General features: G+C 35.3%; 1 protein-coding gene across 5 annotated transcripts in view; it reads right to left on the bottom strand.

Moving 5' to 3' along the window:
- Positions 1-422: 422 nt before the first annotated feature.
- The window catches only part of LOC136033743 (uncharacterized protein KIAA1143 homolog), a 62,513-nt gene continuing 40,060 nt past the window's right edge, over positions 423-22,875 (bottom strand). For 3 of the 5 annotated variants that reach the window (XM_065714640.1, XM_065714639.1, XM_065714638.1), the window contains one exon: positions 423-1,990. Coding sequence is in view for 4 of the 5 variants with exons in the window: in XM_065714639.1 (XP_065570711.1) it covers positions 529-1,959 (1,431 nt within the window). In the remaining variant the exon portion in view is untranslated. Of the gene's footprint in view, positions 1,991-18,195; positions 18,298-22,875 lie in introns of those variants that run through there. The other 2 variants (XM_065714637.1, XM_065714641.1) reach the window with 2 other exon arrangements.

Genomic DNA, 22,875 nt, shown 5'->3' with positions numbered 1-22,875 from the left:
TTCCGTGGTATATTTGACTATTATTTGGTTAATAAAAGCTGAAAATTACAAAAATGTTGAATAGATGTAGATTCAAAACTCAAATTTGTTCAGAAAAACAAATCTTTTTGGTAACTTGTATCCATTCAACATGCGTAGTTTTCATCTTTATTGTCGTCGCTCGGTTGATCTTATATCAACTGACCCTCAAATATTTGATTTGGTTATTCTTTTCTTTTGAAAAGTTGATTATGACCATAAATCACTGCTAGAATGAGACCTCTAGAATGGTTTAACAGGTGATTTGATCAACTGGTAACTGATTCGCATCTGGTTTAATGTTTCTTTTGTGAAATGATACTATTAGTTCTTGATTTATCATCAGCTTTGGAAGTGGCCTCACGTTCTATTCTGAGACAACAAAAACAAGAAAAAAAAAACACTTCGAAAAATGGAAAGGTTTATTAAATAAGGTTTCTTGACATCTGAACAATCCAAAAACAGGTGAAACGACTAGTTACAGACTAAAAACAAAATGAAAATTCAAAATTAACTAGCATTAAAGTAAGAACAATAGGCAATTCCTAGGGATGACGTTGCAAATATCACAAAATTGGCCCACCAGGTGGCAAAACCCAACAGTCCACGAAACACTTTAATCCCAAAGACATCCCTAAACATTGACATAGCTGTGGCAAATTGCTCTTTCTGATTAGTGCCATCAGAAGGAGCAGAAAACGTCTGATTTCTACTAAAATGTCTATTTACAGGATTTCCCAACCAACTGAAATCCCCCAGGGTCTTATATAGAACGGCTAAGCAGAGTGTGATCATAACTGGAGCAACAATTTGCAATGCCACTATAAACAAACAATGGAAAGGGCGAGCAACAGTTACTTGAACATCAACATTGGAAACACGTCCTACTTCTTTCTTTTGTGATAGCAGGGATTGTTCAGCGCTATTTAAGTATACTTGTAAATATATTGGCAACAAAATAATTCTACTAATGCAAAAGAATATAGTCAGAATAATCCTTAGTATATCAAACATATTATCTGTCATGAAGGGTTTATCCCGCCCTGAGAATACACGCTCTGTAAAATATTCTCTAGTAAGTGGCTTCACCCACATTAGAGCAACCAAAAATGGCATGATGAAGTTAGTATGCAGTAGTAACTTCTTAAATGGTTTCCCTTGACACAGTTTCAAGGCATCCCAGTGCATACGGCTTAGTCTGAAACCAGGAAATGTAATTAAAGCTGCTGATATTCCGCAACATACAGCAACACACAACTTCAAAATCAATTTACTTGCTATTCCATCAGAGTCAATCCCAGCTAAGTTGAGGAACTCGTGGGCACTTTGATTAAAGCTTGCATAAGCTGAATCTAGACCTAGCTCTAGCTTCTTTTCGTCAACTATCAAAATTGCCAGCGCAAAAACAAAGTAGCTACAACCAGATATGATAACAATACTGCGCTCTGCTTGAGTTTCATCACTTCTAAAATATAAACCAGTTGTGCTTATCAGAAGTTTTACGCTGTAACACAAAAGAACTCCGCACCATAAAACGCTCAGATTCATTTGATTTCCAACATCCTTGTAAATACCATAATAAACTTCAGTTAATCCATATACTAAAAAAGCATATAATGAAAAGTCAATTAACCACTGATAGTCAATATAATACTTTAAGTTTATAACATCTTCAAGGGTGATCATCTTTTTATTCAAGCTAATATCTAAGTTTCTTGGAACTTTGAAAACTTTATCATCGTCGTCATTTCTATCTCTTTTTTTCTTTTTCTCTTTTATGTGACCTGCTAGTGAATGTAGGTATTCATCTGATGGCGGAAGATAAGTAAAAAGTTTCGTTGAACAGATCAACCACCTCCCGAGTGAAAATCTGCCACTAAATTTCTGCATCACTGATGCAGCAATCATGGTCAGTACCAACTGGAACCCAAAAAGAGCCATTTTTCACCTGCTTGGTATTACAGCTGGCGACCTAGAAAAAGAGACAAAATATTGTTTTTTTTTCATAAGTTTCATTATATAAGACAGACTGAGGACTTATTTTAGTTCCCATTCATCAGTTTTTATTGGAAAAATATTTTTTCTTAGTGGAAATAATAATTATTGTGTGACATTTTAAATTCTAGTAGCAAAGAGGTTCTTGAACCTTCTCCGACTTATTTCAAACCCTAATTTTAGGGCGTTAGCAATAAAAAATATATTACGATTTAAAAATAATAAGATTTTGAGTACAGGAGAAGAGTTTGTTTATACTCACAATATCGTGAAAAGAAGATAGCCTATGAAGACTGTCAAATCCTAGGCATCTAATTTGAAATTCAGTTCACATAAACTGCATGCGCTGAATAAGATATTAGATCATATCGTAATCACTGAATGATATGGTTTTGTTTGTAAATTAGATTGATAGAAATCGCTCGAAGGTAGGATTTGGATTTCTTTAAAATTGATTAATGAAAATATATTATGCTGCCTCCTAAATAATATATGAGCTTTGGGCAAGTGACTACCTATTCCCTATATACAAGTGCAAACTTCCTTACAATGATCTGAGACCCAACCCTCTTCTCTCCCATTTGACAAAAATTGAACTTTAAGCATTAAAATACGCGAATATAGGATATCTGGACCTGAATTTTTATTTTCAAAAATTTTGGAGAATCCCAGTTTTCAATTTAAAAAAAAAACTGGGCTCAGTCTTAGCCCTTTGCAAAACTAAAAAAAAAAAAAAAAAAAAAAAAAAAATCTGGATAGGCTACGTAAATGCAGACGATGTCAGGGATTCATATTCATATTCTGACACTTTAACAAAATGGCCATAAAATAATGGAAGGAATGTGTTTATACTGCACTTATATTAGCAATATTAATCCACTGATCATTATCCTTGTGTTGGCAGGAACTTGTTTAACATTGACAAACCTATTGTGAAGTTCAAACTCATTTATAAGCTGATTGTTCAAAATTGGAACTATTGGGAAAGGGGAGCTTGTTTGATACTGGGCCTCCCAAAAGGCTTGGGTATTAAGGTGAAACTTTGAGTAAATCTTGATAGGGATGCTAAACACAATCAAAGCACATTATGTTCATGCTGGTTGTCAAAATGACACATCTGCGACATTTTGTTCAAAATAGTCAAAAATTCTTATAACTATACCCCTGGAGATCCCATGCCCCCCATAGTCCTGCAGCACGGATTGTAATTTATGCAATTTGCCCATTTTTTATATACAGGATTTGGTTTGATCTTGGTTGTGTCAAAAATAACTAAGGGTATCAAGGTGAAGCTTACGGAAATGTCGAGGGGAGTTAAACTCTATCAAAGGATACTATGTGCACCCAGGCTTTCAAAAGGGCATATCTGCAATATCTTAGAGGCAGCTAAGGGTATTAACTTGAAAATTTCAAGACCAGTATTGCTACTACTACTGTGACTACAACTACAACTACTTGCAACTGCAACTCTGACTATTTGCGACTTCAATCACGACTACTTGCGACTAATGGCTACTTCAACTAAGGCTACTTGTGATTGTGACTGATTATTTGCAACTACAACTGCTTCATTACTTGCAACAACTTATGACTGCAACTCCAACTATAGGTGACTACGTATAGCACTGCTACTACTCTGGAAATACAACTGCAAACACCACAGCAACTTCTTCTATTGCAGCTGAAACTTTTGAATCAAGTCAAAAGAGTTTAACTGCATCCAGCTTGTACACGTGACATAGTGTATCCAGGCTATCAAAAGGGATTAACTGCAACATGTCACGGATAACTAAAGTTATAAACTTGAAAATTTTAGGGAATAATGAGGGGATGTTGCAAAAAAATAGACACTAGGGGCATCCAAATTGTCAAAATGGCGTAGCTGGGCGCATCTATATTGATCACAGATACGGCTACAAGCATTAAGTTAAAACTTGCATGGAATGCTAAGGGAGATATTAAATAAATTCAAGATACTATACGCATTCATATCTTCAATTTTCAAGAACAACTAGGGGAGAGTATCAAGTTGAAAACATTTAGAGAATGTTGACGGGGATGTTGAACTTAAAGACACTGTGTATATCCCCTTGTTAATGGACGTAGCTGCAATATCTTAGGAACAGCTGAAAAAATTAAGTTGAAATTTTCAGTATGTGCCAATTGGGATGTTAAACTAAATCAAGAGACACCAAATGCATTCTGGTTGTCAAAATGGCATGTCTGCAATATCTTACAAATAGTTGGAAGTATAAAGTTGAAACTTCTGGAGAACGTTAAGAGGAATGTTTAACTTAATCAAAATACAACTCTGCATCCTGACTGTCAAATGGGCGTACCTGCTATATGCCAGGATTCAATAGTGGTATTTATTTGAAACTTTCAGGGAATGCTGAACTAAATCAAAAGATACTATGCACGTCCAGCTTGTTAAAATAGTGCATGCAATACATGCAATATCTCAGGAACAGTTAAGGTTATTAAGTTCAAACTTTCAGAGGATGTTGAGGGGAATGTCGAACTTGAAAAAAGACAACGGGTGCATCCCAGTGGTGAAAAGGGCGTATTTGCAATACCACAAGAATTACTTATGGCATTCAGTTGAATGTTGAAATAAGTCACACAAATTTGATCAAATAAATTAGAATCCACTGTTTAATTCTTTAGCCAAGTAGAGGTGATGACATTTTAACCTATAAGGTTATGAGGATAAATACACTCCCAGCATTGTTTCCCATTATTGGTCCTAACTCAAGAACTAGAGGTCATCAGTTGAAACTTGTTAAGCAGCCTACCCTATCAAGAGTCTGTGCTCAATTATTTTCTTCAAGAATCAAACTGTCTCAAAAAACTCTTACTGCTTAACCTGTGGACATCTTTAAACGAAGACTGGACGTTGAGTGATCCTCCAGAGAGTGTAAACTCAACTGGGAAGCTATGGATTAGCACAATGCACCTGGTCACAACAGAATCCTGAATTCAACTCAAATCGTCAACTCTGAGCTCTACAAGGAGAAATCCTTAGGTTGCTCCAAGCTTCAATTTAAGGTAATTCAAGGTGAAGCATGAGCACTCCAAAAAGCAGATGAAGATTTTCTAGATGTTTTCCAGAGAAATTGCCTATGAATTGTTCTGGGTACCCAGCTGACTGACTGTATTTCAAACAGTAAGCTGTACAAAAAGTGTGGTTCAATCCCGCTTTCTAGGGTTATAATAAGAGAAAGGATGACATCTAGAGCATGTTCTAAAGATGAAGGATGACAGATTTCTGAAGATTATCTTTTTTGCCAACTGTCTAGGGCTAAATGGAAATCAGGTTGTCCACAGTTGGTGTGGGCAGAATGTCATAAAGAAAGTCTTGAGGACAGTGGGAACTTCCTGGGAGGGTGTAAAGATGGAGGCTTTGGATAAATTGCGATGGAGGAGGAGTATGTGCAACTGTGGTGGCCTCAGGCGGCTTGGTGCTGTAGCAAGTTTTTAGCAGTAGTAGTTTATTTGGAGCAGTTAAAATTACTAACCTAGGAATAAGATGAACATATTACTTAATACCTTTTTTATGCTGTTTCTGAATATAATAATTACCTTATTTATAAATACAGATATAAACCCATTACAGACCCTCAAAGATGATACTTTTTTCTCTTATTTTTAGCTATATAAAAGTGTTGAAAACCACCATTCTTACTTTCATCATATGCAGCATCATTATTCTTAATAGGCAATAATAAAGATGAGAGACAACACATATTGAAAATTTTAAGGAAATTATTAGCACAGATTTGCTGACAACAAAGAACTGATATGCTTATCAAATACAAGCTAACCTCAGAAGAAAACCCCTTAATTCATTTGTCAACTTCCCAAAACATTGGCACTGACAGGAGAGGACACTCAAAGTAGCTGTTCAGGTCATCTGTCAAAATAACACTGCCTAAAATTTTTATCCTGCTGTGTAGTAAAGCACTGGAATAGTCTCTCAGATACAGCAGTCTCGGCACCCAATGATAAAGCTTTCAAGAAGTTACTAGGTGTCAAATGGAATGGTGTTCCCTTGGAAGCACCACTGGGATGTATTTTATGTATTACTAGTTGTTGGGGTGGCGCTTCACGCCAGCCCAATACCTAGTTGGTGGGGGCGCTTTGCGCCCCCCAAGCCCCCCCGCGCGCGTAAGATGTTACGCGCCATTGTAGTCGTCATTTATATTCCCTGTGTCCCGGTCGTCATTTGTGTCCCAGTGTCCCGGTCTGTAATTTCTCTTCGAACATTCCCTGTGTCCCGGTTAAGTCGTTACGCGCCATTGTAGTCGTCATTTATATTTCCTGTGTCCTGGTCGTCATTTGTGTCCCGGTCTGTAATTTCTCTTCGAACATTCCCTGTGTCCCGGTCGTCATTTATATATCCCCCTGTGCCACCGGCGTCCCCGTTGTAGTTGTGTCCCTGTGTCCCGGTCGTCATTTATATTCCCTGTGTCCCGGTCGTGACTTGTGTCCCGGTGTCCCAGTCTGTAATTTCTCTTTGAGTATCCTGGTGTCCCGGTCGTCATTTGTGTCCCGGTCTATAATTTCATCAGTTGACAAACATGACGTCAGTCGACAAACAACTTCATGACGACATACAGCTCAATCCTTATAATGACGTCAATCGACAAACATGACGTCAGACGACACCCAAACATGACGTCAGTGAACAGACACACGGACAAACAACTTATTTATATACATATATAGATCACCCATATCATCAACTACAAAGACTTGACTTGATTTATTGACAAAATAAAACAATATATACACTTATTCCCATGCTGTCAACATGCCAGAGGATATAAATGGCCAATACTGGGATACAAGAAATCAATCATTTGTTGAAAATATCACAAAAAATAGACAAAAATTCATTTTTGTTATTAATGTCTCATGATTAACAATATCAAAAGCTTTCACAAAAGCCACAAAAATGGGCAACATCATGGATCCAAAATACAAAAATTCCCTAATCTATCTTCTATATATATATATATATATATATATATATATATATATATATATATATATATATATATATATATATATATATATATATATATATATATATATATATATATATATATATATATATATATATATATATATATATATATATGTTTGTTTGTGTGTCTGTTGACTGACGTCATGTTTGTGTGTCGACTGATGTCATTATAAGGATTGAGCTGTATGTCGTCATGTTTGTTATGACGAGGCTTAGTATATGACGTCATTATAAGTATTTAAGAAGATCGTTCAAAAATAAATTTTTAATTGTAAAATGGCCGAGGAAGATGCTCAAAGAGTCTATGCCAATACACTTGCGGCTAATAGAGAAAGTATGAAAAGAAAGCTTGCCAAGGAATCACAACAAAAGCGTGAAAACAGGCTTGCAGCTGATAGAGAAAGTAAGAAAAGAAAGCGTGCCGAGGAATCACAAGAACAGCGTGAAAACAGGCTTGCGGCTAATAGAGGAAGTATGAAAAGAAAGCGTGCCGAGGAACCACAACAACAGCGTGAAAACAGGCTTGCATATCAAAGAGAAATCACCAAAAGAAAGCATGCCGAGGAATCACAACAACAGCGTGAAAACAGGCTTGCGTCTCAAAGAGAAATCACCAAAAGAAAGCATGCCGAGGAATCACAAGAGCAACCTGAAAATTTTCGCCTGGCATTCAGGTACAGCCCAGTCGATGATTATAGCTTGAGAAGATGTGTTCAAATCGGGACTATGTCTAAAATTTGTCCCTATTGCAAGGACTTGAAATTTAATGGTGAAACAATGGGAATGTGTTTTGCGCCACAGGAAAAGTTAAACTTCCTCTACTGGCTGCACCACCAGAGCCAATGAAGACTTTGCTTACTGGAACTACGTCAGAATCTAAGCGTTTTTTATCACAGATCAGAAAATATAACTCATGTTTCCAAATGACGTCGTTTGGTGCCCAAATCGAAAATCCAGATCAATTTATGCCTACTTTCAAAGTAAGAGGGCAAATTTATCATAGAGCAGGGTCCCTTCAACCATTCTCAGGCGAGAATCATAAATTTTTACAACTGTACTTCATCAGTGATAAAAATTCTGAATTGAATGCACGTTGCAAAATTTCTCCCGACGTTGAAAGGACTATCGTTTCAAAAATGCAACATCTTTTCCACGAAAATAATAATTTAGTGCGTCTGTTCAAAACAGCCATCGATTTGATGCCTACTGATACGCATACAATTATTATTTCCGCTGACAAAACGCCTCCTGGCCAACATGTGCGTAGATACAATGCTCCAACTATTGACGAAGTGGCAATCGTTATGGTCGGTGATGAATTTTTACCTCGAGATATTATTCTTCATAAGCGAAACGCTCAGTTGGTAAGAATTGCTGAAACTCATCGATGCTACAATGCCCTACAATAGCCTATCATTTTTTGGGATGGAGCCGACGGCTATCACTTTAATAATAAATTGATAGATCCATCCACTAATAAACAAACGGATAAGAAATGCTGCGCAATGAATTATTATTCCAATAGACTAATGATTCGGCAGGATGAAGACAATTATATTTCAAAATGCCGTCAATTGTTTCACCAATACATCGTTGATATGTATGCAAAAATTGAATCAGAACGTTTGCTATTTATCCGTCTGAATCAGACCAAGCTCCGCTCTGAACAATACATTCAATTGCGAGATGCAGTTGTAAATGACGGTAATACCACAAACGTTGGAAGATTAACGATTTTACCTTCATCACATGCTGGCAGTCCCCGTCATATGCACGAATATACTCAAGATGCTATTACGTATGTTCATCTCTATGGTCGTCCAGATTTACTTATTACATTTACATGTAATAAATCTTGGGACGAGATACGGCAGCTTTTACTTCAAGGACAATCGGCGGTTCATAGACATTACGGCCCATGTCTTCCGGCAAAAGTTGAAATCACTGATAAACTACATACCAAAACTTAAAGTGTTTGGGTCAGTACGATGCTGGATGTACTCAGTGGAATGGCAAAAACGAGGATTGCCACACGCACATATTTTAATCTGGCTAAATGATAAAATTACTTCTAATGAAATTGACGATGTGATTTCCGCTGAAATTCCTGATGAAAATGTCAATAAGGGCTTATATGATATTGTTGTAAAAAATATGATACATGGACCATGCAGTGCACTGAATGAAAAATCACCATGCATAGCCAAAGGAAGGTGCACAAAGCAATATCCTCGACTTTTAGTACCCAACACAATTACTGGCAATGATGGTTACCCACAATATAGAAGAAGATCTACTGAAGATAAAACAGCAATAATAAAGAAGCATAACGGTACCAACATCGAAGTAGATAATCAGTGGGTTGTTCCATATTCACCTTTATTGTCAAAAACATTTAATGCACACATAAACGTTGAATACTGTAACTCCGTAAAGGCAATCAAATACATATGTAAATACATCACCAAAGGCAGTGACATGGCAGTTTTTGGCTTGCAGTCCGAAATCAGTGATATCAATGAAATCGTACAATATCAGGCTGGAAGATACATTAGCAGTAATGAAGCTGTTTGGCGAATTCTTTCATTTCCGATACATGACCGAAGTCCAGCTGTTGTTCACTTAGCAGTTCATTTACAGAATGGACGTGTTTGTTTTCTGGAATCCAACGTGCGACAAAGAGCCCTCAATCCACCGGATACAACGTTAACTGCTTTCTTTTCGTTATGTCAAAATGATTCTTTTGCAAAAAAAAAACTGCTGTATACTGAAGTGCCTTCGTATTACACGTGGAATGCTAAAAACAAAGTATTTGAACGTCGAAAACAGGGTAAGTCAGTCGACGGCCAACCTACCATCTTCAAAGATACCACGATAGGAAGACTCTACACCATTCACCCCAATCAACATGAATGCTTCTTTCTCCGCCTGCTTTTGGTGAATGTACCCCGTCCGACGTCATTTGAGTATTTGAGAACTGTAAACGGTATTATACATCAGACTTACAGTAGTGCATGCCAAGCTCTGAATTTACAGGAGAATGACCAACACTGGGATAACTGCATCAATGACGCGTGCGAAGCTTCAACTCCAAGTCAAATTCGTGCATTGTTTGGAATCATACTAACAACTTGCTCTCCTTCAGCTCCTACAGAGTTATGGGAAAAATATAAATCGAAAATGGCCGAGGATATACTCCATCAAAAACGGCTAGAGACTCAAGATATGACTTTTGATCTTACATCAGAAATTTATAACTACACTTTAGTTATTATTGAAGATTTGTCCGTATGTATGGCAAACAAACCTCTTCAGGGTTAGGGAATGCCTTCACCTAATCGTAACGCTGCTGTTTCAACATGTGTAGAATTGGATCGTGAACAAAGTTAGAGCATGAGTGATCTATTGTCGTATGTACAAAATAACATTTCTAAGTTAACGTCAGAGCAAAAGGACATTTATGATAAAATAATGCATTGTGTTGATAACAACGTTGGAGAAATCTCTTTTTGGATGCGCCAGGAGGTACTGGTAAAACATTTGTGATAAAATTGATTCTGGCATCAATTCGGTCAAAAAATGACATTGCGTTGGCAATTGCGTCGTCCAGAATAGCCGCAACGTTGCTGCCTGGTGGAAGAACTGCTCATTCCCCTTTGAAATTGCCTCTGAATTTTCATTCTAAAGAAACTCCCACATGCAATATTTCCAAATCATCTGGGATGGGTAAAGTATTGCAGCAATGCAAACTCATTATTTGGGACGAGTGCACAATGGCACACAAAAAATCGCTCGAGGCTCTGGATCAATCTTTGAGAGATTTGCGAGGGAATTCATAACCCTTTGGCAGCACATTAATATTGCTTGCGGGAGATTTCAGGCTGTTGGGGTGGCATGATATACAGCATGTGTAGTGGAATGACCTTCATGAAAACTATATTGACTAGATGGTAAAATTCCATTTTCATTTATGAATTTGTCTTTCTTTCATGCATTACTGTTTCAAATAGTTTAGAGAATACTGGTAAAATTGAAACTGGCCTGTAGTTCATACTATAGGTATTAGGCCTGTAGTTCATTCTCTATTCTATAGGTAATCTCACTTTTTCAATTGTTTGAGAACAACTCCTTTTTTAAATGAACTGTTTAGCAGGAAAAGAAAAACATGACAAATAACTGGAAAAATTGATTTTAATGCTCTTTTTGGTATTCTATCAACTCCTGGGGATTCAGAGGGACCAAGCAATGTAAATATTTTTTCTAACTCATACACTTCCATTTATCATCCTGAATGAAAACTGAGTTAACTGTATCAAACATGTTAATGTTTTCAGTTGTTTCAATTGATCTAGCATTATTATTAATTTGCCAAGATATACTTGGACCAACATCTGAAAAATATGTACAAAATCCACTAGCAATATATACATCCTCCTTTAACAAAAGCCCATCCAGAGAAGTAATAACATTTGGAATTTCTTCTGAAAGTTGTTTCTTATGAGGTGAAAGTATACCATTTATTATTTTCCAATTTGCTCATATATTATTCTCATTTAATTCAAAAATGGAATAATAATAACTATTTCTTTTTAATTCTTGTTTCTTTTTCTTCACAGTAGCCTAGTATTCCTTATAAGGTTTATCATTTTCAAAGGAAGGGAATTTTATTTTCTTTACATAAAGAATATTTCTCAATTTTATCATACTTTTTTATTTCAGTGTGAACCAAAGTGGTTCCAGGCAAACAGGATTTCTATAATCTTTTGGTTTGGCCATACAACATGAATCCATGCCTTGAAGAATTTTATCCATAAACAAGGAATATACACTTGCCATGTCACATTTTCTATACACCTCTTCCCAATCTCTCTACTATCTATCATACTTTTTGCAATTCCTCTTTGTAGGAATCCATTTTTTTCCCAGAACCAGGAAACACATGGGAAATGGGAAAATTCTAGACAAGCTACTTTTTGCTATCTTGGAAAGCAGTTACCTTAATTTAAATTTTCTTATTTATTTTTCCCTGGTTTTAGCTTTGAAAATAGAATTTCTTTTATTTGAATAGAACTTTAAGGCATATCAATATTTTTCTTTTATAATTTAGGAAATGTATTTTAAGACCTTTTCTTGTTCTTTATTTAAGCAGAAGATCTATTTTGCAAGATTTTACTTTTATAACAACTTTTTTTTAAAGGTCAGTGCCCTCTAGAGGGAGGAGTGGATGTAGGTACAGTTGATACCTATATTACCTTATAGTTGACTCATTAGTGCTGTGAATAATCGAATTTTGTAGATCAGGGGTCTCCAAACTTTTCAATGTAAGGGCCATATTATATATTTCCCATATTCATGCAGGCCGAAGGGATAAAAAATGAGAGAAAAAAAAAACAAACAAATCAGTGCCAGTAATTTAATTTCCTCAAATATTTGAGTATAAACATAAAAAAATTAAAACATATCTTGTTGGAAAAAATCAGGGTAAACTAAATAGACTTCTGCCTTTAGTTTTATGCAACAAAATTAGTGTGACGAATGATACTGTAGTTTTGACTTTAAAATTTAATTAAAATCAGGTTTCAGATTAGATGAGCCAATTGTAAGAATAGAATTCAAATGATCATCAGACAAATTTGCTTGATAATTAGATTTCGCATATTTCATATTGGAAAATGTTTGTTCACACAAGTAAGTTGTACCAAAAATGGACACAAAACTACGAGCAAACTTTATCAATTTGGAAACTGATCTGGCTGCAGACATTTCCATTTGAAATAGAGTTGGAAGATTTTCAGTATTGCAGACAAATGGATTATGAAAGAGCCTGATTATATTTTTTTAAATTTCTGATTTTTTGCTCCTGAAACAGATTTTTAAAATCTGAAATTATTTCATTTGCAAATGAAGAAGGAAATTCAACTTTACTTTCTGCATGAAATTTTTTACAACATGGAAAATGAGCAAAATTCTTAACTTTCACCTGGCCTTCAAGTAGCGCAAGTTTTGCTCTGAATGCCTTGACATGAACAAAGTAGTCACTGATCAAATTTGTTTTGCCTTGCAGTTTCAGATTCAAGTGATTCATATGACTTGTCATATCTGCAAAAAATGCCAATTTCCAAATCCATTCATAATCTGATAATAATGGCTGAGGTTTGTTTTTATTTTACTCTGTGAGAAATAAATAAATTTGTGATCTGAGCTCAAAGAAATGCAGCAAAATCTGTTCTCAACTAAGCCATCTATCTGCTCAAGGCAAGTCAACAAACTCCGAATCAATTTCTTTCAAGAAATCACGGAACTGGCGATGGTTGAGTGCATGAGATCTAATGAAATTAACCAGAGAAACAACCGGTTTCATGACACAAGACATATCAACATATTTTAGGCACAATGCTTGTTGATGGACAAGGCAATGCAGAAAAAAGGGGTTTTGAGAATCCTCCAACCTTGCAAGCAGTTGTGATTTGCCCAAACAAATCCTGTTTTGTCCCAGACATATTCTTTCCTCCATCAATTGTCACACACTGCACTTGTTTCCATTCCAGGTTATATTCTGTTATAGTTTTACTTACTTCATTGAAAATGTCTTTTCCAGTTGTTGTGTTGTGCATGCTGTGAACTGATTCTGATTCTTGGGTCACATTAAATTCACTATCAACACCACGAATGAATACTAAGAGCTGAGAGGTATCACACACATCAGTTGATTCATCCAAAGCAAGAGAATACCAGCAAAAGCTTTTTGTTTTTTCCTTTATTTGCCGAATTATGTCACCTCCTAAATCTTCAATTCTACAAGCAACAGTATTTGACCCATTATTTATCATTTTGAAGAGGTTTACTTTTTCTGGACATACTTCTCCTGCTGCTTCCACTATACACTCTTTTATGATACTACCATCAGTGAAAGGTTTTCTTTTTTTAGCCATCACATAGGCAACTTTGTAACTGGCTCTAGTTGAAGTTTCATTTTTAGATATTTTCTTACTGAAAACAGCTTGCTTAGAATGCAGACTGTGCTGAAATGATTCTACTTTTTAGTACGTTCTGCTCCTTTGATGTGAAAATAACTTGAGCCATGTTTAGATTCATAGTGCTGACGAATAGTGTAATCCTTCAGAACAGCAAACACTGTCTCTACATATGAGGCATAAAGCTTTATTATTTGCTTTCACAAAAAAGTACTTTACTTTCCATTCGTTATTTTTTCCTTTTCTTTGTATTTTCCATATCTGAAAACATAAGGGTAAAATAGACAAAAATAATTGTACAGGAAAAACAGCTTGTATGTGGTGTTGAAAAGCAAAAGAAATCCTCCATAGCGAATGGTTCGTTGTGAAGGCAGCTGCTCTGCTTACATGTGAATGCCCAACAATGCCGCTTAGCTCCATTCTGCTCGACTCTGCTTGTAATGCGAAAGCACCCTAACCATACACCACACAGCCAATGACAACACTGCTCGAAACACGTCATTAATGATCAAACCCTCTCAACACCTCAGTTCACTCACCCCCACGCTCTATCTCACATAACTGCACATAATACAACGAAGCCCGACTTGCCCTTTATCTCTGCAATATACAGTTACACACAACTGATTGGTTGTAATTCACAACACATACCTACCAGTACTAGTATCTGTGATTCACACAATCAAGAGAGGGAAACTAACTCAGGCTGAGCCACCTGAGTGCCATCAGTCAACAGCCCCAGCTTTGAATAATCCTGTGATGCCAGTCATACGATAATTTTTTTTTCAAGGCCAACACATGGGGATTTGTTTGGCAGGCCAGATGAAATTATATGGTGGGCCGGATGTGGCCCGCAGGCCATAGTTTGGAGACCCCTGTTGTAGATAATTCATATATTACACTTATTAAAACAAAATAACAGAAAACAAATAATAAATGGAATGACATTGTAGTAACAAAAAAGATAAACAAAATCATAGTATTATTTATACTTTTAAAATATGTGAAAAAAAATTCAAAGTCCTAATTAAACTTTCTGAAAACAATCAGTTGCTTGTGTTTGTTTTTTGTCATATAACTCTTTTTTATTTGGGACTGAATTTTTCTGCAAAACAAGTTCTAATAGCATGTAACTATCTTGTTCTAACTAATCAAGGAGACAGGTGGCATGTTTCAGTGCCTTGTCATGAGTTATCCCATTTTCTGTAGTTGGTTTGTTGCCTTCCTCTCCTAGTGCATCATCATTTGCTTCTGTTAACAATTTATTGATCAATGAGGAGTTCAAAGCTAGGGTCATTGGTATTGCAGTTCATCCAATTGATAATATTTATTTCATCTATGTTTTGCTCTCCAGGAGCATTTCTCACCATTTCAGCCAATTTAGCAATGTCTTCTTTGTCATCTTCTGCTGTTACATTATTGTTTAAAATTTTTTCCATATTTGGCAGCAGTTTTCTCCATGACCTCAAAAGAACAGATGCTTTAACTGATTTCCCTGCAGCTGCATATACTATCTAATATAGAAAAATTTTCTTGTCAATCTTTCTTTTTTTTTTATCAAATTCAACCTGTAAATTTTCTTTGTTGCTGCTATTACACCTTGATCCATCAGCTGAATGAGTGCAGTTGCATTAGGCAGTAAAAACTTAACAACAATTTGTCCATCAGCTGTTTTTAAAACTTCTGCTGGATGACTCATGGTATTATCTACTAGAAGCACAGCCTTTAGTAGCATATTTTTTAGGTAAGATACTTTTGAACCTCAGGCATGAAGTGCTTTTTAAACCAATTTTGAAAGCATTCTTATTCACCCAAATTAATGGTCCTGATATGGGTTTATTATTACAGTCAATCTGACATACCCATTACAGTAATGCTCCAACCAAAACTTCAAATGTTGAGCCCTTCATTGTCTTCCTTTTTCACATTGTAGATGAACCATCTGATAGCAGTACAAACAAAATCAATTCATCCTTTTGTGTTACAATATCCCACATAGTTGTTTCACCAATCCTGTATTTGAGAAACAAATATTTATTTGAGAAGCCACTTTCAATTTTTTTTTTTTTAATTTATAACTTCCTTTGAATGTTCTTGTTCTTCCTTGTTCTAACATCCCTGATTCATCTCCATTATAAATTTTCTCCATTATAAATATTTTTAGTAATAAATTTTGCATCAAATCCATGCAACCCAAGCAGTTCAAAAAAATGCTTTGTCTTTGCAGAAATTAATGGTCCTGATATGGGTGTATTATTACTGCAAATCTGACATACCTATTCCAGTAATGCTGCATCCAAAACTTCACATATTGAGCCCTTCACTGTCTTCCTTTTTCTCTTTGCAGATGAACTGTCTGATAACAAAGCAAACAAAATCAATTTGTCCTTTTGTTTTATGATATCCCATATAGTTGTTTCACCAATCCCATATTTGAGAACTATTTATTTGAGAAGCCACTTTCATTTTTTTTTTTTAATTTCTAACTTCCTTTGAATAGGCAAAATGACTTTCTATTTAGCAGATATCATGTGTAATAACAGATCACAAGGAGAAACTAGAAACCCTCTTGAACAACTGCTTTTGCATGACTGATAAGAAAGGAGCTAGAGGCTAGGGAAGGGAGAAGGCAAAACAAGTTGAAAATTTGTGGAAAGGAGCATTTACAAAACTATATCTGCCATTGTCTCAACACAGAAATCTTCTCTTTACTCACAGACAAACAACCCTAAGGTACATTCATAGGTAAGATATATTTTTTGCAAGATATGTAGTGAGTACATAGTTTATTATCACAAGCAAAGTTCTTTAGCATGATTTTAGAATTATTGTGCCTTTGAAGATGAAATAAAAATGTTTTGTTTTTATCTTTTTATGTTTTTGTACAGTATTTGTAATTTCTTAATTTGCATTTGTGCATTTAATAGCATGGTAAAATTCTAGTTGAGTGACTTCTTACTGTCTCAGAAAGGGCTTAGGTTAGGAAAATGAAACTTTTAGGGATGGGATTACAGGCTAAAGTAAATCCTGGGAAGGTATTTTGAAGGGTAAATTTATAGTAAACAGTATAATTGGCTTTTGTATAAAGTGAATATATCACTTGATGCCTTTTTTTATGCTCTTTACAAATATACTAATTGTTTCTACGGGAAATTTAAATTTAACCACTTTTTAACCTAACCTAACCTTTTTATAAATAGTTTTAGCACTGAGACAATGTAGCATTATCGTTTTCAATGGAAAAGATGGTGCTGAGAAAACATAGTATTATTTGGCAGAAAATGAGCAATAAGTCATACTCTAATAGAAAATTTGTCTTTTTGAAGAGCTCAAAAAGTGCTTAAATTTGAATTTTCAACTGAAGTGATTATTATATTTGTAAAGAACATTAAAAAAGGCATCAAGAGGTATGTTCACTTTATTGGTAAGTCAGTTATATGAACTGTCATAATTTTTTGAAAATTTGTCATTTTTAAGAGCTAAAATGTACTTAAATCTGAATTTCCAGTAGAAGCAATTATTATGTTTGTAAAGAGCATAAAAAAGAAGGCATCAAGTGTTATATTCACTTTATATGAAAGCCAGTTATACTGTTTGACAAAACAACATTTTATCTTAATTTTCAGTTACCAGTTGTGTTTTCTCTGCCTTTAGTTGTGAAAATGTAATTCCTGTTATTTCAGTAGAATTCTGAGCCATATCAATGTTTTTTTTTCAACATTTAGGGAATGTAGGCCTATTTACAAATCTTTAAAACCTTATAAATTGGGATTGAGCAAAGTTGTGAATATACATGATGGTCAAAAAATTTCAATAGGTATAGACCTGTCATGTAGGCAAATTTCAGGGCTTTCTAGAGGGAAAAGGAATGGAGACGGGTACTTTAAAATACCTTCCTGAGATATACTTGAGCCTGTAGACCCATCCCTGAAAGTTTCATTTTCCTAACCTAACCCTTTTATCAGATATCAAGAAGTCACTCAACTAGAATGTTAACTTATCTTTGGAAAGAATAGAAAAAAAAGCATCAAGTGGTATGTTCTCCTTAGCATAGGCTAATCCTAGGTCAGTAATTTGATCTGTCAAAGTTAACCTGATTATTATATCCATTTTCTAGTGTAATGAATAGCACAACAATTTCATTTTTTTTCAAAATAATAGCAATAGCCTAATACTTACTTAGCATCAGAACTGTAAACTACTGTGCAATTCAAGGTTTAAAAATAGTTTTCTTTCATTTTCCAGTGTTGCCAAATACCGCCATCTAGATACATTGCAAAACAAGGCCGAAAAAGAGACATTTTTGCTAAAAAGAAAGTGCAAACCAAAACCCAAAACATTTGTGTATGCGTGGTCACAGCCGTGCGCGTAGCGCTTCATAATCCTGGGGGGCAAAGTTTGTGCCAAATTTCCCAAATCAAATGAAAATGACTTTAAATCCTAATAATATTAATCATTACTTAATCGGCACCTAAGTGATACCTAGTATCACTTAATTGTCCAGTGGTTGGACACTTCTAATAGTACTGTCGACTTATTTCTGGCGGACTACCGAAAAGCATTCGACCTTATAAAACACATGACTGCATTAACTAATCTGAAGGAAATGGGAGCTAAAACACAAATACTACTATTAATGAGAGAATTTTTACTAGGGAGACAGCAATCAGTTTACCCTTTGTTTGCAGAAGATACCTGCTCTGAGTGGTCAGAATTAACCTGTGGATACCCCCAAGGAACGAAATTAGCTGCTCTTTTATTTCTTGCCGTTATTAACCCTATCCTTGCAGAATTTGAAGAGCGTTTCAAGTTTGTTGATGACTTATCTGCACTTCTCAAATATATAGTCGAAAATGTAGTAGCAAAGCAGCAGTCTGACCCGACTTTCTTCACAGACTTCATCAACCAGTGTAAGTCGAATAGTCTACAAGTGAATGAACAGAAATCAAAAGTTTTACGATTTAATCCACTCAAGCGAGATATCACTATCCCAGATGCTCTGTTTCCAATTGTTTCCTCTGCAACAATCCTAGGCGTAACATTTACAAGTGACTGCTATTTCAAGCTGCATGTAGACAATATTGTGCACAAGGGTCACTATTCAATCCAGAGTTTAACAAGTATGCGCAGGTTAGGCAGGTAAACCGAGGTATGGAAGGGACATTTGGCCCTCTGCCCTATAGCAAATTACGCCTCTGGAAACAAGTAGTTTTATGGTACATTCCCAGAGAGTGGATAGCTGCTTGTGCGACGAAAGTGCTGCTTTTCTTTGATTACATTCAGTTTGAGCATACTAATGAATATGAATAAATGTGAATGACACAAGAGTTCTGAGAAAGGGGTATTTTAGATTATGTGGATCAGAGGCAGGGTTGCTACTACAACTAAATAAAAATCACCAACTCTTCACCAAGAAAATCACCAATCGAAGACATTCAACTACTTCAAAAAGGAAGAAAATTTATACCAAAAGCTGAATTCCTACCAACAACTGAAATTGTGATCAAAAATCCTGTTTTTTGACATGAGAAGAGTCTTTTTATTCATTTAAATACTACTAATCCATAATAGTAATATGCTAAGCCAGAGCAGGAATATTTGACAGTAAATTTGTCGCAGTTCATATAATTGACTTACCAATAGAGTGAAAATGCCACTCGATGCCTTTTTTTATTATCTTTACAAAATATAATAATAGCCTCTACCGCAAATTCAAATTTAAGAACTTTTTGACACAACCTAACCTAAACTAACCTTATTGTAAATAATTTTGGCATTGAGAAAATGTAGTATTGTTTTGTCGAAAACGACCAATAACTCATACTTTAATCGAAAATTCGTTATTTTTAAGAGCTCAGAAGGTGCTTAAATTTGAATTTGTAGTAGAAGCAATTATTATATTCGTAAAAAACATAAAAAAAGCATCGAGTGGCATCTTCACTTTATTGGTAAATCAATTATATGAACTGAAAAAATTCTACCTATCTGACTTAAATTTAATGTAGTATCAACCATGAAAGATTTTTAATTAGGCTTACCCCATGTCAACATTCTGCACATCAGAAAATCAGGTGAAAAATCTAACCTATTAAACTTCTCCCTCAAGAGTCCGTTTACTTTAATGCTAAATATTAATTTCCATGGAAACTAGTTAGGAACCTAGTTAGGCTAAGCCTAATCTCAGTCCTGGTAAGGGTGAACTATACAGGTTTTTGTATGTGTCATAGGCAAGTAGGTCAAGTAGGTTTGACGAAAGCCTAAAAAAACAAAATTAATTATAATAATTACTCTGTTTAGTGTGCTCAAGATACCACAAACAAAACATACGTTGTGTTCAGAACCAGGTATCTTTTCTTCCCTTTACATGAGACTGTTAAGTCCCTTGAAAAAATACCTAGCCTGGGCCGCTGAATCTATGTTCATGTGGGACTGTGTTTACTTTTCCTGAAAAGCTCTTTTTCCGAGGCTCGATCCGTTGCTAGCACAGATGTGACATGTTCAAATTTAAAGAAAATTTATTTTAAAAAAAATTATTTCCATAAAAATTAAAAAATTAGTTTTTACATGTTCACTGTTTCAAATTTGTAACCATAGGGAACCCGATTGCCAAAAAGACACAGAGAAGCCCAAAATAACACCATTCTTTAGTAATAACGAGTAAAAACAGAAACAAAATATGAAAGTCATGGATTATTTCACCTCAATAAAACAGAGAAAACCAACCATGCCTGGAATATCTACCAATTTTGTAGAAAATCTTCAAGTTTAACGAACGCCACCAAATTAAAGAAGAAGATCGCCAAAAATCACTAGATTCAAGAAAATCAGGTGATAATAGCGTTGGTAACCCTAGTCAGAGGCAACACTACAGCATTGCCTATAGCAAAAGCTATAAGACTCCAATGTTTTATTTATTTTTCCCAGAGGAACTTCATATGGAAGGGGATAAGCCTCGGAGGAGACTCATTCGATTCAAAATTCAAATTTTGAGATAGTCGTTTTGTTAAAAATAGCTGAAAGATGAGATAACAAAAGCTCAAGGGTCGATAAAACTCCCCTTTTTTCGCATTAGCATCGATAAAGCTTTTTTTAAGAATTTGGTTGCCATTAGTAGTATTTATTACGGCTTCAAAGATGTAATTAACATACACGACATGCCTAAATTTTTTTCTGCGCCTTTTAACTACTCAATTCTCAAACAGAAATAAGTCGCAGTTAGCAATGCTCTAAAGTTAGCAGTTAGCAACAATCAAATAGAGTATGTTTTAAGTGGTCTACAGTGTGCTTAGCAAAGATGACGTATTCAAATATTCGTTTTTTACATACCTTATTACTAAATAGAGAACAAAAATCACTTAGAAATGATCCAAAACAGCGAATAGAAGAAGAAACGTTCTGAGTGGCTGTAGATGCCTTCTTAAAATTTTCATTATTAGAACCTATTGTTTACTGAAATGCACATAACAACATTAGGAATACAGTTGTGAAGTTGATTGAACATTTTACTTAAAAAGAAAGTCATATCCCAGCTAAATATAACCCAGAAACATCAACTGAAAAACTTATCTGGATATAATAGATGGTCTCATTAAAATACTGACTCCCCAGATCTTGTGTTATTGATTTCTATGCTTTGACACTATTATTAGGAATAAATTCGTGAAATTGGTTGACTTTGTTCTTGTGTTATCAAACAGTTCGTGGTAACGAACTGTAGTAAGGAGCGGCCTGGCTCAATCGTAAACGAAACTCTAAAAAACAGAATTTTGTTGCTAAAAGAACATCAAAAGAATCAGATTTTCATGCTAATTTTAAATATATAAGTTTCATCGAATTTAGTCTTCGTTATCAGAAGTTACAAGCCTGAGAAAATTTGCCTTATTTTGAAAAATAGGGGGAAACACCCCCTAAAAGTCATAGAATCTTAACGAAAATTACACCATCGCATTCAGTGTATCAGAGAACCCTACAGCAAAAATTTAAAGCTCCTATCCACAAAAATGGGGAATTTCGTATTTTTTGCCAGAAGACAGATCACGGGTGCGTGTTTATTTGTTTTTTGTTGTTTTATTTCCAAGGTGTCATCGTATCGACCAAGTGGTCCTAGAATGTCGCAAGAGGGCTCGTTCTAACGGAATTGAGAAGTTCTAGTGCCCTTTTTAAGTTACCAAAAAAATTGGAAGGCACCTATGCCCCCTCCCACACTCATCTTTTTCCCAAAGTCAACGGATCAAAATTTTGAGATAGCCATTTTGTTCTGCATCGTCAAAACAAATAATAACTATGTCTTTGGGGATGACTTACTCCCCCACAGTCCACGGGGGAGGGACTGCAAGTTACAAACTTTGACCAATGTTTATATACAATAATGGTTATTGGAAAGTGTACGCATGTTTTCAGGAGGATTTTTATGGTTTGGGGGGGGTTGAGGGGAGGTGGCTATGTGGGAGAATCTTTCCTTGGAGGAATATGTCACGGGGGAAGAGAAATTCAATAAAAGGGCGCAGGATTTTCTAGCATTACTATAAAAAACAATGAAAAAGTAAACATGAAAAAGTTTACTCAATTGAAAGTAAGGAGTAGCACTAAAACTTAAAATGAACAGAGATTATTACGCATATGAGGGGTCTTCTCCTCCTAAATACCTCGCTCTTAATGCAAAAGTATTTTTAGTAATTTCAACTATTTATTCTACGGCCTTTCTGATTCAGGGGTCATTCTTAAAGAATTGGGACAAAACTTAAGATTTAGTGTAAAGAGCGAGGTATTAATGAGGGGACAACCCCCCCCCCCCAGATACATAATAATATACAAGAATATAGAAGTGTGTTACGTACGTTAATTCTTAAGTTATGTATA

Source organism: Artemia franciscana, chromosome 12, assembly GCF_032884065.1.
Source record: "Artemia franciscana chromosome 12, ASM3288406v1, whole genome shotgun sequence".
Classification (NCBI taxonomy): Eukaryota; Metazoa; Arthropoda; class Branchiopoda; order Anostraca; family Artemiidae; genus Artemia; species Artemia franciscana.
Note: the sequence above shows the minus strand (reverse complement) of the source record. Positions and strands in the feature narration are given on the sequence as shown.